The sequence below is a fragment of the Schistocerca cancellata genome, chromosome 5 (genome assembly GCF_023864275.1).
Source record: "Schistocerca cancellata isolate TAMUIC-IGC-003103 chromosome 5, iqSchCanc2.1, whole genome shotgun sequence".
Classification (NCBI taxonomy): domain Eukaryota; kingdom Metazoa; phylum Arthropoda; class Insecta; order Orthoptera; family Acrididae; genus Schistocerca; species Schistocerca cancellata.
The window spans coordinates 617,155,942-617,172,940 of NC_064630.1; the positions used below are offsets into that span (position 1 = coordinate 617,155,942).

The 16,999-nt window shown below is 43.2% G+C and overlaps 1 protein-coding gene across 1 annotated transcript; it reads left to right on the top strand.

Moving 5' to 3' along the window:
• The first annotated feature begins 949 nt into the window (after positions 1–949).
• LOC126189021 (putative surface protein bspA-like) lies at positions 950–8,440 on the top strand. Its single transcript, XM_049930840.1, has 2 exons — positions 950–972; positions 8,087–8,440. The coding sequence occupies exons 1-2, from the start codon at positions 958–960 to the stop codon at positions 8,432–8,434; spliced, it is 363 nt and encodes a 120-aa protein (XP_049786797.1). The 5' UTR covers positions 950–957; the 3' UTR covers positions 8,435–8,440.
• Positions 8,441–16,999: the final 8,559 nt, after the last annotated feature.

Sequence of the window (16,999 nt, forward strand, 5' to 3'; positions counted from 1 at the left end):
GTAACTGAGAAGTGAAATGAAATAAAGCTATTGGATGTACGACACCTGCCTTACATTTCTTGTTTACGTTTCTTGTTGCTGAAATTCGTTTTATTACACAGTTATGACGACGGCTCATAAACAATTGTTCTCTTAATGAAACAATCACCGAAAGTAAGACTATTCGCTATTCAATAAACTCTATAGGAATATATACAATCCGGAACTCGATCGCTGGTTTTCCAGTAGACTCAACGTAGGCGTTATGAAAAATGAGCTACTCACACTGAATCTAGTTACCATTTTATTGTGGCGTTCATCGTGTCGAAATGATTACAATATTCCTCTCTCCCTTTTTTTCCTCGATTGCGTGCTAATTATTTGTTCCCTGAATTGTTTTATCCGGCGTTCCTTATAATTATCTTCGCTTGCAGATCCCCTTCGATTAGTAACTGATTTCTTGAAGGATCTCATACGAGACAGAACCTGAATAAGGTCCAAATGGTTCAAATGGCTCTCAGCACTATGGTACTTAACATCTGAAATCATCAGTCCCCTAGAACTTAGAACTACTTAAACCTAACTAACCTAAGGACACTGCACACAGCCATGCCCGAGGCAGGATTCGAACCTGCGACCTTAGCGGTCGTGCGGTTCCAGACTGAAGCACCTAGAACTGCTCGGCCACAGCGGCCAGCCGTGAATAATGCACACTGCTACTTCACTTTCTGCGTCGTTGGATTTCTTTAAATCACAAAGACGCACTGTGTGTCGTCCTGAGTACGTCCTCCGCTAGCAAACACGACGACCGGTGAGTCAGAAATTTGCAGTTGTTAGACAGTGCGATGAGGAAGCCTATACAGAGTGTTCTTTACATTAGGATGTTAATTTCCTCCAAAAGACGTTCAAGGTGAGAGCTAAATGCATATAAGTTAGGTGCTAGAGGGGTGTGACAGTTGTTCCACGACAGACCACACCATGGCTAAGATAGCGGTGAGTATCGCTGCCTTCAGTTAAGCGCTTTGCCTCTACGTCTACGTTTTTCATTTTCTTTTGAACGTAGATACGTTACGTTCATTTCATGTCCAAACATTCGAGAAATTACAGTTAATACAGAGGGTTATCGACAACCCTTCTCACGCCCCGTCAGCGAGTGAAACAGGTTGGAGGGGGGGGGGGGGGGGGGGGGAGATCAGTTAGTGGTATCAGAAGTACCCTCTACTACGCACCGCTAGGTGGGTTACGAGTATGATGTAGATGCAGTTTGTTTTCTATGTATTTTTGTTCTTGCGTCACGATATCGCATTTCATATAGTTCTGTAAAACGCTTTGAGGAAAGTAACACATTTATAGCATCTGAAACTATAACAAACTTCTGGGCAAGGTTTTTTCCTGTCTATCGCTTGCAGAAACTTTTGCACATGTAAACCGTGTCTTCTCATACATAATTTGGTGCTTCATTATATTTCAGTTCATATCATTCGTTAGTACTTTTTAACTTTATAGTGAAATTTCGTTATAAATGTGAGGGTGGTTCAAATGCCTCTGAGCACTATGGGACTTAACATCTATGGTCATCAGTCCCCTAGAACTTAAAAATACTTAAACCTAACTAACCTAAGGACATCACACAACACACAGCCATCACGAGGCAGAGAAAATCCCTGACCCCGCCGGGAATCGAACCCGGGAACCCGGGCGTGGGAAGCGAGAACGCTACCGCACGACCACGAAATGCGGGCTGTGAGGGTGGTCAGAATAAGTCACTCCTTGTAAATGCGAGGAAAAGATGAAAAGTTCTCGGCGTTTTTCAGAGATTTGGTTGATACTAGTAAAGTTTTTTATGGTGATCGATACAAAATTGAAAAGTTAATCAAAACTAGCTCGGGCTGTCTACTAGTTTTGTTTAAGTAGCCTTTTAAAGTGATCGTATTGTGTGTGCCACTTTTAAATGGGTTTAATGAGACACGCTCTCATAAAATGTTTACTTTCAACGGTTTATTGCCAGTGAAAATTTTTATACCCGTTTAGAAATAGGTAGATGAATTCAGACGTGGCCGATTTTTGTTTTGAAGTTAATCCATGTCAAGGGCATTCCGAAACATCGACCATTGACAGAAACGTGGAGCAAATGCACTGCAGTGTACTGGAAGTCCGGCGGTTAGAAGTGTAGCAAATACTTGACGCAACAGGCATGTTAAAAGAAAAAGTGCGCCGTATGTTTCACGTACTCTGATAAAGGCTTTGCAACGTAAATGACGCATTGGTTGAACAGTGTTCGAAATCAAATATCAGGAGAAATGTGTGCCGCGTTATGTGCTGCCATTGGATTCTTTGTGTGAGACAGGGATTTTACCACTCGTCAGAAATAAAACAGATATCAATGACATTCAGTGGTCCTTCTTCATACAAGGAGAAGTCGATTGCGTCTGTCGTGTAAGTGGCCAGGATTTGTTTGGTTAACACAAGACTGGACACTTCTCATTATTTCTAAAGGATAGCCGGCCGCTGTGGACAAGCGGTTCTAGGCGCTTCAGTCCGGAACCGCGCTGCTGCTACGGTCACAGGTTCGAATCCTGCCTCGGTCATGGATGTGTATGATGTCCTTTGGTTAGGTTTAAGTTGTTCTAAGTCTAAAGGACTGATGACCTCAGGCGTTAAGTCCCATACTGCTTAGAACTATTCGAACCATTTTCTAAAGGGTAAAACACTAGATAAGTCTTCTGCAGCATCACGATGAAAAATACATGAAAACAGGAATGGGATGCAATAAAAACGGCCTCTTTGTTCAGGGCAACACAGCTGCCGACAAGAATGTTTTAGGAATTGGTGACTTTAAGTATGAATTTCTGGAACAAACACCCACTCTGTTATTGTTCCTTACACCTTATAAGCTTATAATCAGCCCAATCATAACGTTATGGCAGAAAACTGGACATTATGATGACATCGATCTAACCAAATCATTGATCTAAATGGGGACTGCCAACACTAACTAAACGTAGGCTTTGAGTACAAGAGGAAAAGTTTCTAAATTGACACTTTTGACACAAACTAATCACTGATTGAAGGAATAATAAGGACAGTGTTGTTGCTAGCTAGAGAGGGTAAAATTTCTGACGTGTATTAGACATTTTTTTTTCAAAGCTCAAACCAATGTAATAATTAAATAAAATACACATCTTGTAAAATTTCAATAACTGTAACGTCTCTCATGCTTGCACGTTCATATGGATAAACTACATGCATTGTTTAAGTATATATATATCAATCTTAAGAACTGTAGAACCTACAACTGTGATAGATATTTCTAGAGACTTTGGTTTGACGAAGCGCCACGATCCGTAATGCATTTCCTTGTCAAACATGGAATTGCAGTCCACGTTCAGTACAAGATGAATTTAATGTAATCCAGTATTTATGTAGTTCTGTTTAATATGTTCCTGATAATTCTTAAATGTAGGGGACAAGAAGTTGGACGTCCATACCTTATTACAGAACATGGGGATCGGAGAATTTCCCGCTCTATAAAGCAGGAGAGGCGGCGATCTGTGGCAGTTCTGAGGAGACAGTACAGTGCTAGCGCAGGCACAACTGTTTTGGAGCACACCGTTCAACACAGATTTGAAAGTCGCGTTCCGCAGCAGATGACCCCCACGTGTTCGCATGCTGACCGACAACATCGTCAATTATGATTACAGTGGGCACATGGTCATCGAGATTGGACTGCGGATGAATGTAATAGTGTCGCCTGGTCAGATGAATCCCGTTTACTGTTCAATCAGGTCGATGGTCGTGGCCAGGCACAGCTTGATCCAGGCAAACGCCAGCTCTAAACATGCAGCGCGCCAGGGACGCAGGCCGGTAGGAGCAGTATTATGCTATGGGGACATTCACCTGGGCTTCCGTGGGACTTCAGTAGTAATCGGAGGTACCATGACAGCTTTGGACTAAGTGAACACTATTAGGGGCCACCCCTCAGTCCTTATATAGGGTGTTTATAAATGAAAATCGGGATTGTAACGCTTTATAATATTTCAAAAAATGGTTCAAATGGCTCTGAGCACTATGGGACTCAACATCTGCGGTCATCAGTCCCCGAGAACGTAGAACTACTTAAACCTAACTAACCTAAGGACATCACACACATCCATGCCCGAGGCAGGATTCGAACCTTCGACCGTAGCAGTCAAGCGGTTCGGGAGTGAAGTGCCTAGAACCGCACGGCCGGCTTTATAATATTTATTATATTAAACTTGCAGTTATAAATGATATGTCAAATGAAAGAGCAACTCAAATAGCTTTGCCAAGAACCTTATAAATGTTCAGTGTGAGCACCATTTGTGACATGGAACACATCAAGTCTATAGCCAAGTTCTTCCCAAATGTCCCAAATGATGATAAGAGTGTCTTCAGTGATTGTAGCAACAGCTGGTTCAATTCGGTTTCTTAATTCGATCCTTGATGAATGCCCAAAGGAAAAAATCGCATGGTGTTAGGTCGGGTGAACGTGGAGGCCATGCAAAGCAAGTCCTGTCACTGCGCCCCTTGCGGACTATCCAGCGCTTGGGTACAGTGAAGTTCAACCAATCGCGTACTTCGCTATACCGGTGAGGTGGCGCACCATCTTGCTGGAAAATTGAGTTCTCTGGCTCATCTTCCAACTGAGGGGAGAGCCATTGCTCTAGTGTATCAAGGCAAGAAGTGCCAGATACAATAGGTTCACCAAAAAAGAAAGGCTCATAAGCTTTCCGCCAGGATACGGCACAAAAAACAGTCACTTCAGGGGAATCTCGTTGCATTTGTACACCACCTCGTGAGGATTTTCTGATCCCCAGATGCGCACATTGTGAGTGTTAACATGTACACTAAGGTGAAAGGTCATCACTGAAGACAACATAATCCAGAAAATCTTCATCGTCATGAAACAACATTTCGTTTGCGAAGTTGGCACGTAACCCATGGTCCGCCGGCTTTAGAGCTTGTAATAACTGTAAACAGTAAGGACGTAGTTCTAGCGTTTTCTTAAAAAACTTTCCAAACAGTCGACACGGGAACGTGTAATTCATGACTAGCCTTCCGGACTGATTTCTTTGGGCTACGAGTGAACGACTCTCTCACTCGCTGAACAGTCTCTTCACTAATTCTTAATCGTCCTGTGCTCTTGCTTTTACAGAGGCAGCCGGTATCTTCAAATTGACGATACCACCTACCAATGTTATTATCACTTGGAGGATCACAACCGAACTTCAGCCGGAACCCACGTTGCACAGTAGCTACAGATTCGCTCTTCGTAAACTGGAAAATACAAAACGCTTTCTGTTCACTGGTCGCCATCTGCCCTACTACCGCTGTCTAGCGGATTGCGGCGGAAACATTGCGCGCTGCGCATGCTCACTGGTGCCTAACACAACTGTTTGAGTTGCTCTTTCATTTGACAAATCATTTATAACTGTAACCTTAAAGTAATAAATATTATAAAGCGTTAAAACCCCGATATTCATTTATAAACACCCTGTACTTGACGTCTTCCTCAAAAACGATGGCATCGTCCAGCAGGACAACTGTCCGTGTCACACAGCCAGAATCGTGCAGCAGTGGTTTCAGAAGCATGCTAGTGGACGCAAAGTTGATGTCTTCGCCAATTCTGATTATCTGAATCCGATAAAACCCAGCTGGGACGCTTTAGGCCGCTAGCTCCGCGCCCACAAACCAACCGCACATACATTACGGGAAGGGTGTGGCCTGTGCGTAGACATCTGGAGCCACAAACGTCTGCAAACTTATCAAGTAGTGGTCGAATCCATAGGACGCAGAATAATTGTTGGATTGCCTTAGAGAAGGGGACCAACAACTTTTAAGTAGGGGGTCATAATGTTTTGGACCATCTGTGTATTTTGTTAGCTACTGAAACCGAATCATTGCTACAACACTTTTTCATCGTAATAAAGTGGAATATGTTGTATTATACCAATTTCAGACCTTTACACAACATTTATTGAACACAGTCGTGTTCTGTATTCTCAGTGATAGTTCTAATGATAAGAATCACATTACTCTTTGGCCATTCTTCGCTAAACGTGGAAACGGCCAGGACTCTTACAACACCTCAAGCGAGAATAAACACTCGTCTGAAAAATTTTCGATAGAGGGATATGAGTTATATTCGGGGACGCCACGTGTCCGTTCTCCCTTCACTGATGTTCCTCTCCTGGCACTAACTTTCAGTGATGTCATGCTTCTGAATCGTTCTTCCTAAACAACAACTGGGTGCTGATATTAATGACAGTCTGAATGATTTGCAGTCGCCTGCATTCGCCATTTTTTTCTTTATTTGAGAACTTTTCTCCAGTTTCAGTCTTAGAGAAGAGTTCAGATATGGAAGCAACAGGAATTGAGTGAATTAACACTTGATCAAAAACTAAACACAGTGATAAGAACTTACAGCGCACAGTTTTAGCGACGGAATATTTTGCCAAACTAGTCTCCGCACACGTTATATTTGTATAGCGTCTACTCTCATTATGCTTATAAGTGTAAATGTTATCGTTATCGTAAAACCGGTATTACTATTACTACTACTACTGCTACTACTACGTGATCAGGCCCAGTGGACCGCACGCTTCTAAAAGTTTCCTCCTCTACTGTATTCTGTGCATTGCTGCTATTCGCCATCCCTCCGCATCTATTGATGCTAGGTTTAAATCTTTTTGGAGGCCATCCCTCCAACGCCTCTTGGGTCTCCCTGGGGGTCTCTTTCCTGCAGGTGTTAAATCCAAGAGCTTCCGAGGTCACCTGTGATCTTCCATCCGGGCCACATGGCCGGCCCATTACATTCTTTTGGCTTTGACAGTTCCTGCTATGTTGGGCTGCTGGTATAGTTGCTCAAGCTCTTGGCTGTATCTGATCCTCCATTCCCCCGTGTCTCCATCCAGAACCGGAATGAAGATCTTCCGAAGCACTTTTCTCTAAATAAAGAGGAGCTTGTGGAAGTCCTGTTTCCGGATACTCTATGTCTCACAGTCATATAGAGCCACAGGCTGGGTCCGGGTTTTCTACAGTCGAATCTTGAACTGTCTGGAGAGATATCTGGACCGAAGTAGTTGTGCTAGGCTGTAGTAATATCGGTTTCCTGCTTGTATTCTGGCATTGATCTCTGCTTCACATGACGAGTTCTCAGCGAAAAGTTCCCCTAGGTATTTGAATTCATGCACTCTCTTGTAGGACTGGTCTCCCACCGGCAGTGATTGTAGATGACCAGCAGTCTGACTTTGAGCACGCGTCATAACGAGGTACTCTGTCTTGGCTTCGTTTATGTTTAGCCCAAATTTTCTGGCAGCCTCCTTAATGCTTTGGTCATTTGCTCCAACTCCTCTTCAGACCCAGAGAGTAAACAGATGTCGTCTGCATAAGCTACGTATGCCAATCTCTTTCCATCGATTTCAATCCCCTCGATCTCTTGGAAGCATCGTTAATACAAGTGCACGTTATGAATTTAAAATTATATTTATTTCTCTGTACATTGCACTGGACTTACGGTTTAGGATCGCACAGTAATCCATACTGTCACGGCGTTACTGATAATTATCAATGATGAGAAAATATTTTAAAGTTGTCGCAGATAAGTGGACTGCCATGCAGCCACTGTAATTAGAGAAATAAATTATTCTTGCAAAAATTTTCTTCTCTAACTTGCTACATGTACCAAAGACTTTTATCTTACAAAATTACTTTGTACTTACCCAATTTTATTTGCTCGTAAAACTATTTAATTGAAATTTGTGAAGCAACGCGTAATCATCGAGGTAGTAGCAAAGCAACATTGATGTCATGAATCTGTTGCATTACCACAACCGAAGGTAAACATGACTATACAGTGTCAAGACATGAAGGCGTAAACCTTAAACAACAGTGAAAAATTAATTGGAACATTAGTTGTACGATAGACCATTTAATAGACTAAAACAACTCTTTATACCCTGTTGACAACAACACCTGATATTTTACTGTATGGTGATTGTTACCAGCAGTCGATACAGTAAACAAAACTATGATCGCAATGCAAATACAGTTTATGGACGTAACGCGGAGTGCACTGCTGTTTCAGGTAATTGCTGCAGTGCTTCTGTTCTCCGCCTGCGTGGCACTTGCGCAGAGGGGCTCTGAGCGACCTCCAGACTCCGGATTCAACAGACCAGGCAGCAATCCTCAGGATTCTGGCTTCAATAGACCCGGCAACAACCCTACATCCCCTGGTTTCAACAGCGGATCCAACCGACCGGGTAACAATCCCGGAAACGATTTCAACAGGCCCGGAAACAGACCGGGAGATTCTCGCTTCGACCGACCTGGCTCTAATCCCGTCAAGCCCGTGGGCCCCGGTAACAACAGGCCTGGTGACAGTCGCTCAACTCCCGGGTACAACAGCGGCACCAGACGACCTATTGGACTCTGATGAACTTCGGCGAACAAATGAATATGTTACGTACATGAACTCTGTGCCCCGATTACTGTATTAACACCATTCTTGTAAAATAAAGCTTTAATATTGTGTACTGTGACTCACTTACAGAGACTTTGTGAATTTCCCTTGTCTCATGTACTCACTACCCATTAATTTGGAATAAGATGGCACTGCGTTTAAGACAGTGTAGTCGCATTCAGGAAGAGAAATAGCTCTCTCGCCCTCAACGCCATCCTAGCTTTCACAGGTGAGTTATGGCAAATACCTTGATTACTACACGTTCCGTTTTCTTCGTGTTTCTTGCAAAGTCCAAGCTTGTGCACCACCTGTGATAACCACGTCATGGACGTAACTGGATCCTCGTTTTCCAAAGCAAACCTATGTTTTAAATTACCATCTTCGTTATGTGTTTCTTGTAGCGTACTATTTGGGTGTAGTGCGATTTGTTTATAAGTTGTGCAAGATTGCGTTTACTTTAGGGAAAAGCAAAATTTATTAAACACTGTGATTTCTTCGACAAATTACAAGATCTGAAAATTAACAAAAAAGAAAAAATCCCGATAAGTATAACCATTATTAAATATTGCTCCAAGTGACATAAAAAGGGAGAAATAGCAAGAACAATTTAAAAATCACAATACTCGGCTTCGTGGTCCACAGAAGAACAGTTACGCACAGAATCATAGTAGCTGCTTGAGCAGCGGAAAATAATACAAAGAGTAAAATCAACTTTCGGCTACCAGACTTTACAATAGGCTACTTTTTCGCATGCATTAACACCTGCCTCAGCCGCTGCTAAGCAGCCCGTCGACCAACTGCACTAACTGCTCGCTTGAATTCTACCAAACCTAAAATAATAATGCACACATACAACACACGAATCTCAGCTCGCACACACACACACACACACACACACACACACACACACAAACACACACACACACACACAAGACACGTCAGGCGCAGATTATCTGGTGATACGGCAGTTATTTGCTGTTTTGTTGATCTACTGACAGAGAAAGTAAATCACCAAGAATAATCAGTAATCTAGCAGTGACTGAGCAGCGCTACTGCATGACGGTAGCAGTCAGCAAGGGCAAGCGCTTTCTTCACGCATTATTTTACCTATTAATACCTATCGATAAAACGAATATCGTGCTAAAATAACTTGGGACCACTCGATCGAATGGGCGAGTAAAATTCCGCTTAAAAATGATTTTGTTTGTAATGGGAAACAAACTGATGCTTTCCGTTGGCACCTGGCGTCAGTTAATGAATTGATGAGCAGTATTTGTTTGAGCTGACGCCAGCTACACACGGAAGAACAAATTTGGAATTATCTGCGAAATACCACTGAAGGTGCACCTGACAACTCTTGCGAGACAGTGTTACGGTGTAAGTGCAGATATTTGCGATGGTGACTAAGGCCAGTGTACCGAACAACATCTCATGAGTATTTACTTCATTTGCAGACTAATAATTATAGCTATTAGTAGTAGCATTAAGGATGAATCACCTAAAACTTGTGCCGCAAATATTGCGGAAATGGGAAGTGCAGCTGACGTAAGGTTTTCACAGAACGGAATGATAGTCAGGGGCTCGTATTGTTAGCGAATCAATGGACTGAAATAATACTTAGAAATTGTATTTCTCTACAAACGTACATTTTTACTTGAAACAATACCTATTGACTCTAACACGCTGAAAGTAGGGTAAATTTGAACTTCAGCGATGCGCGTTGCAGGATTCTAGCGCGAATCATTTACGAGAGATCGTATTTTGAAAAGTTTCCGAATCGACACTTGTTTACGCCATTATCCTGCGTCTTTGTTAGGTACGAGGTGTTGTGTTTGCATACAGTGTGCTTGTGTGTTCCTTGAGTGCACTGAGACCTGCCAGTTAGTTTGTGAGTTACAGGCCAAGTACAGGGTTATTACAAATGATTGAAGCGATTTCACAGCTCTACAATAACTTTATTATTTGAGATATTTTCGCAATGCTTTGCACACACATACAAAAACTCAAAAAGTTTTTTTAGGCATTCACAAATGTTCGATATGTGCCCCTTTAGTGATTCGGCAGACATCAAGCCGATAATCAACTTCCTCCCACACTCGGCGCAGCATGTCCCCATCAATGAGTTCGAAAGCATCGTTGATGCGAGCTCGCAGTTCTGGCACGTTTCTTGGTAGAGGAGGTTTAAACACTGAATCTTTCACATAACCCCACAGAAAGAAATCGCATGGGGTTAAGTCGGGAGAGCGTGGAGGCCATGACATGAATTGCTGATCGTGATCTCCACCACGACCGATCCATCGGTTTTCCAATCTCTTGTTTAAGAAATGCCGAACATCATGATGGAAGTGCGGTGGAGCACCATCCTGTTGAAAGATGAAGTCGGCGCTGTCGGTCTCCAGTTGTGGCATGAGCCAATTTTCCAGCATGTCCAGATACACGTGCCCTGTAACGTTTTTTTCGCAGAAGAAAAAGGGACCGTAAACTTTAAACCGTGAGATTGCACAAAACACGTTAACTTTTGGTGAATTGCGAATTTGCTGCACGAATGCGTGAGGATTCTCTACCGCCCAGATTCGCACATTGTGTCTGTTCACTTCACCGTTAAGAAAAAATGTTGCTTCATCACTGAAAACAAGTTTCGCACTGAACGCATCCTCTTCCATGAGCTGTTGCAACCGCGCCGAAAATTCAAAGCGTTTGACTTTGTCATCGGGTGTCAGGGCTTGTAGCAATTGTAAACGGTAAGGCTTCTGCTTTAGCCTTTTCCGTAAGATTCTCCAAACCTTCGGCTGTGGTACGTTTAGCTCCCTGCTTGCTTTATTCGTCGACTTCCGCGGGCTACGCGTGGAACTTGCCCGCACGCGTTCAACCGTTTCTTCGCTCACTGCAGGCCGACCCGTTGATTTCCCCTTACAGAGGCATCCAGAAGCTTTAAACTGCGCATACCATCGCCGAATGGAGTTAGCAGTTGGTGGATCTTTGTGGAACTTCGTCCGAAGTGTCGTTGCACTGTTATGACTGACTGATGTGAGTGCATTTCAAGCGCGACATACGCTTTCTCGGCTCCTGTCGCCATTTTGTCTCACTGCGCTCTCGAGCGCTCTAGCGGCAGAAACCTGAAGTGTGGCTTCAGCCGAACAAAACTTTATGAGTTTTTCTACGTATCTGTAGTGTGTCGTGACCATATGTCAATGAATGGAGCTACATTGAATTTATGAAATCGCTTCAATCATTTGTAATAGCCCTGTAAATCTTGTGTGGACGGTGGGATTCCCCAATGCAGAAAAAGCCGACATGCCCATGATATATAGAGAGTGTATGCAGCAAGATATTACAATACACGACAACCGTCTCGGCAATTAGTTACCAGCCTCTTCAACCAGTAGAATAATAACTAGACAACTTGACAGAAGAAATCATGTGACGACAGAAGAGGGGGAAATTGGTGTTCTCAAAGCACGTTAGCTGCCATGCAATCGCACGAGGAAGTGGCATGAGCCAGGCAAGAGCTCTACACGTTCTCCAGCGACGTAGGTTCCATCCTTATCACACCTCTTCCCATCAAGAGCTGCGTGGAAACGATTACGAGAACCGTGTTAACCTCTGCATATGGGAATTACGACAGGATACCCCAAATGTATCATGCATCTAGTTTAGTGATGAAGTTACATTTACCAATCATGGCCAGGTAAACCACCAAAACATGAGCTATTTGCTTGTTGACAATCCCAGTTGGCTTGATCAGGTGGAACGTCCGCGGACTGTAAACGTGTTGTGTGGGATAGTGAACCATCAGGTCATAGGCCCGTTTTTCATAGACAGAACACTGAACGCGCACAAGTGTCGCAGCCTCCAAACAGACCATTTTCTACGTATGCTAGAAGACGTTCCTCTGCAGACTAGGAGGAACCTGTGGTACCGACATGACGCCCATTGTGCATGTCTTCATGAATTGTTTCCATATCGTTGGACTGGACGCAGAGGAGATGTACCTTCGCCGGCCCGTTTGCCGGATTTGATGCCTGTAGAACTTTTTCTGTGGTGAAAGCTGCAAGACGCTGTCTGCTAGGACATACCCCAACTACACCCTATGATAAGCAACGACATAGTACTGCACCCTCACAGACATCTCTGAAATGCTAAGCACGTGTGCAGCAGTCGTTCCATGCCAGACTGGCAGCGTGTACTGCCGCTGCCAGTAGTCTTTTTGAAGACAACCTGTGATTTTCAGCTGTCTCGTTACTGGTCAGAATTCACATAACTAAAATATATACTTATGTTGTTCTGTAGCGTGTGCTACCACTTGTATTGTACAAGTGTCGGTGTGGGAAGTTTCCAAACTACAATATCTCGCAAACGATTCGCACTAGAATTCTGCAAGGAACATCACTGACACTCTAACTTACCCCAATTGTAGTTTGTTAATGTCAATAGGCATTTTTCTTTTTAAATAAGTATACATTTGCACAAAATTACACTTTATAGTATTATTACAATACGTTGATTGCCTAACAATACGAGCCCCCGACTACCAACCGATTCTGTGAAAACGGCACATCAATAGCACTTTCCGTTTCCGTAATATTTTCGGTGCAAATTTTAGGTGATTCACCCTGCATTTTTAGTTTGTTTAGTACCTTCAAATACATGTGGCAAGATCAAACCATTAATTCTTACTTTTCCCTGGGCATCAAGTCAGGTTTTCACGTGAGGACACATGGACGCAAAACGATAAGTCTATACTGACGGGTGTAGTCCACTTTATCTCCCTTATAGATTTGCCGCCCTCCCCCCCCCCCCCTCCATCCTACGATTTGGTCCATTACCAAACTGACAGTTCGTTGATGACTCAGGACGTTCTTTACCAATCGATCCCTACTTTCAGTCTAGTGATGTCATAAAGTTCTTAACTCCCCAGTTTTATTTTGTACCACCTTATTGGCCATCCCACCCACCCATCTAACCTTCAGCGTTCTTGTGTATCGCCATATTTCCTAAGCTTCTATTCTTTTCTTGGCTGAAATGTTTATCACACACGTTTCGTTTCCGTACAGTGATACGCCAGATAAATAGATTCAGAAAAAGACTTTATATTCACTACTCTCTGCATTTTACATCCTCTCTAGTTCGACCATCATCACTTGCCAACATGGCAAAATGCATGTATTGATTTTAATGTCAGCTTTCCTGATCTAGTTCCCACAGCACCTACTGATTTAATTGGAGTATATTCCATTACCCTTGTTTTACATTTGTTGGTATTGATCCTGTAACTTCTTTCGAAGACATTATTCATACCGTTCAACTGCTCTTCCTAATCCTTTGCCATCCGTGGCAGAATTACGTCATCCACAGACCTCAAAGTTTTTATTTCTTCTCTTTCGACTTTAATTCTCTCTCCAGATTCCACCTTGGTTTCATTTACTGCTTGCTCAATATGATGATGATGATGTCCTCCTCGACGTGTCCGTCAGTCTTCTCTGTCCTTGTTGTGGTAGGCTCGGATGTGGCTCGCGAATCCGAATTTCGCTTTGAATATCCTGTTGCATGAAGCACAGTGAAGTTGACCAGCAGGCTTGAGCTGAGATTTTCGGAGCTCTCTTTTAGCATCCAGGTTCATTAGACGCTTTTGCTCGAATTGTTCGATGCTCTTATGTACAGTTAATCGCCACTCCGATCGGCGCAATGCTAGCTCCTCCCAACGGTTGCTTGGAATGCCACAGGCTACAAGGTGGCGTTTAATGGTGTCTTTATATCGCAGGTGTTGACCACCTTTCCTCCTCTTCCCGCACGAGAGCTGCGAGTAGAACACCGCTTTAGGTAGCCTACTGTCATCCATGCGTACTATGTGACCACTCCATCTCAGTTGATGTTTCATTATTAAAGCTTCAATACCAGCCAGTTTCACGCGGCGCAAAATCTCCGTGTTTGGGACACGGTCTTCCCATTTGATGCGCAGAATTGATCTCAGACATCGAAGATGAAATTTATCTAGCTTCTTAATGTCAGCTTTGTAACAGCACCAGGTTTCCGAGGCATAGAGTAAGGTGGATAATACTACTGCTTTGTAGACTGCAATTTTTGTTTGTAGATCATGTGATTTCCGTACTCGGTCATTAAGCTTACCGAAGGCTGAGGCTGCGCTGGCTATACGCGCTGCGATTTCCGTTGTCAGGCTGTTGTCACTTCTAATTTGGCTTCCCAGGTATTTGAAATTTGACACATTTTGCAAGGGTTTGTTATTTATCTCAATACTGGAGTCATCTGCATTAAGACCTCTAAGTGGCTGTTTGAGAACTTGCGTCTTAGTGATGCTAATGGCTAAGCCAAATCTTCTGCAGGAGGCATTTAGCAGATTTATGTAAGTCTGAAGAGTTTCGCAAGAATTAGCCATCATGCATACATCATCCGCGTAGAGATTCTCTAAGATGGATAGTTTGGTTACGCGACTTTTTGTTCTGAGGCGAGAGATGTTGAAGACACTTTTGTCTGTCCTTGTGTCGAGACTAATTTGATTACTACAGGCTTTGGTCGCGTCTCTCATAACAACCGCGAAGTAAAGTGAGAAGAGTGTGGGAGCCAGAACACAGCCTTGTTTTACACCACATGTCACGGGAAACTGTTCTGAGAGCTTGTCCTCATGGCGGATTTTTGCCATCATGTTTTCATGAAACTGCCGAATCAAACTGACAATTTTGTCAGGGCACCCAGTTTTCTTTAGTATGATCCAGAGAGCTTCCCGTGGGACACGATCAAAAGCTTCTTCCAGGTCTACAAAGCACATGAACAAAGGCCGATGTTGTTCTAAGCTTTTCTCTTGCATTTGTTTGACAACAAATATGGCATCCACTGTGCCTCTGTTTGGGCGAAAGCCACACTGGGTCTCTGGTAGCAGTTTTTCTGCAAAGTGTGTTAACCGCGTGTTAATTATGTGGGCAAGGACTTTTCCCGCTGCTGAGAGAAGAGAAATGCCCCTGTGGGAGCTGCAGTCTGATATGTCACCCTTGCCTTTATAGATCTTGAAAATACAAGCATCTTTCCAGTCTTGTGGAATCATTTCATACTCTCAAATCCTTAAGATCAGAGCAAACAATGGTTTCTTGATGTTTGGCCCCCCATATTTATATAGCTCTGATGGCAAGTTATCTAATCCTGCTGTTTTGTCATTTTTCAGCTTAGCCAGTGCTGAAATGAATTCATCGTAGGAAGGGGCATCCGCAAGTTGTTCCTCAACTGGCAGGTCTTCAAGTGCTTCTATGTACGGAATATCGGTTGTCTGATGGTCGGGATTAAGAACGTCATTAAAATTTTCCGCCCACCGAGATAGGATGTCACTCTGTTGCGTCAGCCGACAACTTTTATCTTTGTTATAGACTGGTGCTATCTTCCCAACTCTTGGACCAAAGATAGTTTTCAGGGACTCAAAGAATCTGCCCGTTTGGTGTGTGTCGGCATATAACTGTATTTCATTTGCTTTATTTGCCCACCAACTGTCTTTGAGAGCACGTACCTTCACTTCCAGGTTGTAATGCGCTGCTCTACGCTTGTTATCATCAGGGGTGCGAAGAGAGGTTCTGAAATCATTAATTAGCTTTCTGATCTCTGGATCTGAGTCGTCAAACCAGTCCTGGTGCTTCTTCTGAGGCTTTCCCAAGACTTCTGAAGCACAGCCACGCAGTCTGCTAGCGTATGCACTCCACTGTTCATCCACAGGGGCAGATTCAGATATCAAATATACAGACTGAATAACATGAGGGAAAGGCTTTAATCCTACCTCACTTATATTTAAACCACTTCCCCCTTTTGGTGTTCTTCAACTGCAGTCGGGTTTCTGTGCAAGCATTAGAAAATGTTTCCCTCTTTGTATGTTATTCTTGCTATAACCATGATATAACCTTGTCTCAATTGTATCTCGACTAACATTCCGTTTTCATGTCCGTAATTAAACATTAAAATCTGGTTTCTATGTAAGCAGTAGGTAATTCTTCGGCTCCCTGTATGTTATCTCTGTTACACTATCAATTTTGTTCAACTGACCCTCAAACTCCTTTGCTATCCCTAACGAAATTACGATGTAATCGGCAAACCTGAAGTCTACCTGAACTTTAATTCCGTTTCCACATTTTCCTTGGTTTCTTTTACTGCTTAATTATTGTACAGTTTATGTAACAGCGAAAATAGGCTATAACTCTGCTGTCAGTCCTCAACTACTGCTTCGCTTTCGAGTTCTTTGACTCTAACAACTACTGTCTGGTTTCTTTCCCAACTACACTCCTGGAAATTGAAATAAGAACACCGTGAATTCATTGTCCCAGGAAGGGGAATCTTTATTGACACATTCCTGGGGTCAGATACATCACATGATCACACTGACAGAACCACAGGCACATAGACACAGGCAACAGAGCATGCACAATGTCGGCACTAGTACAGTGTATATCCACCTTTCGCAGCAATGCAGGCTGCTATTCTCCCATGGAGACGATCGTAGAGATGCTGGATGTAGTCCTGTGGAACGGCTTGCCATGCCATTTCCAC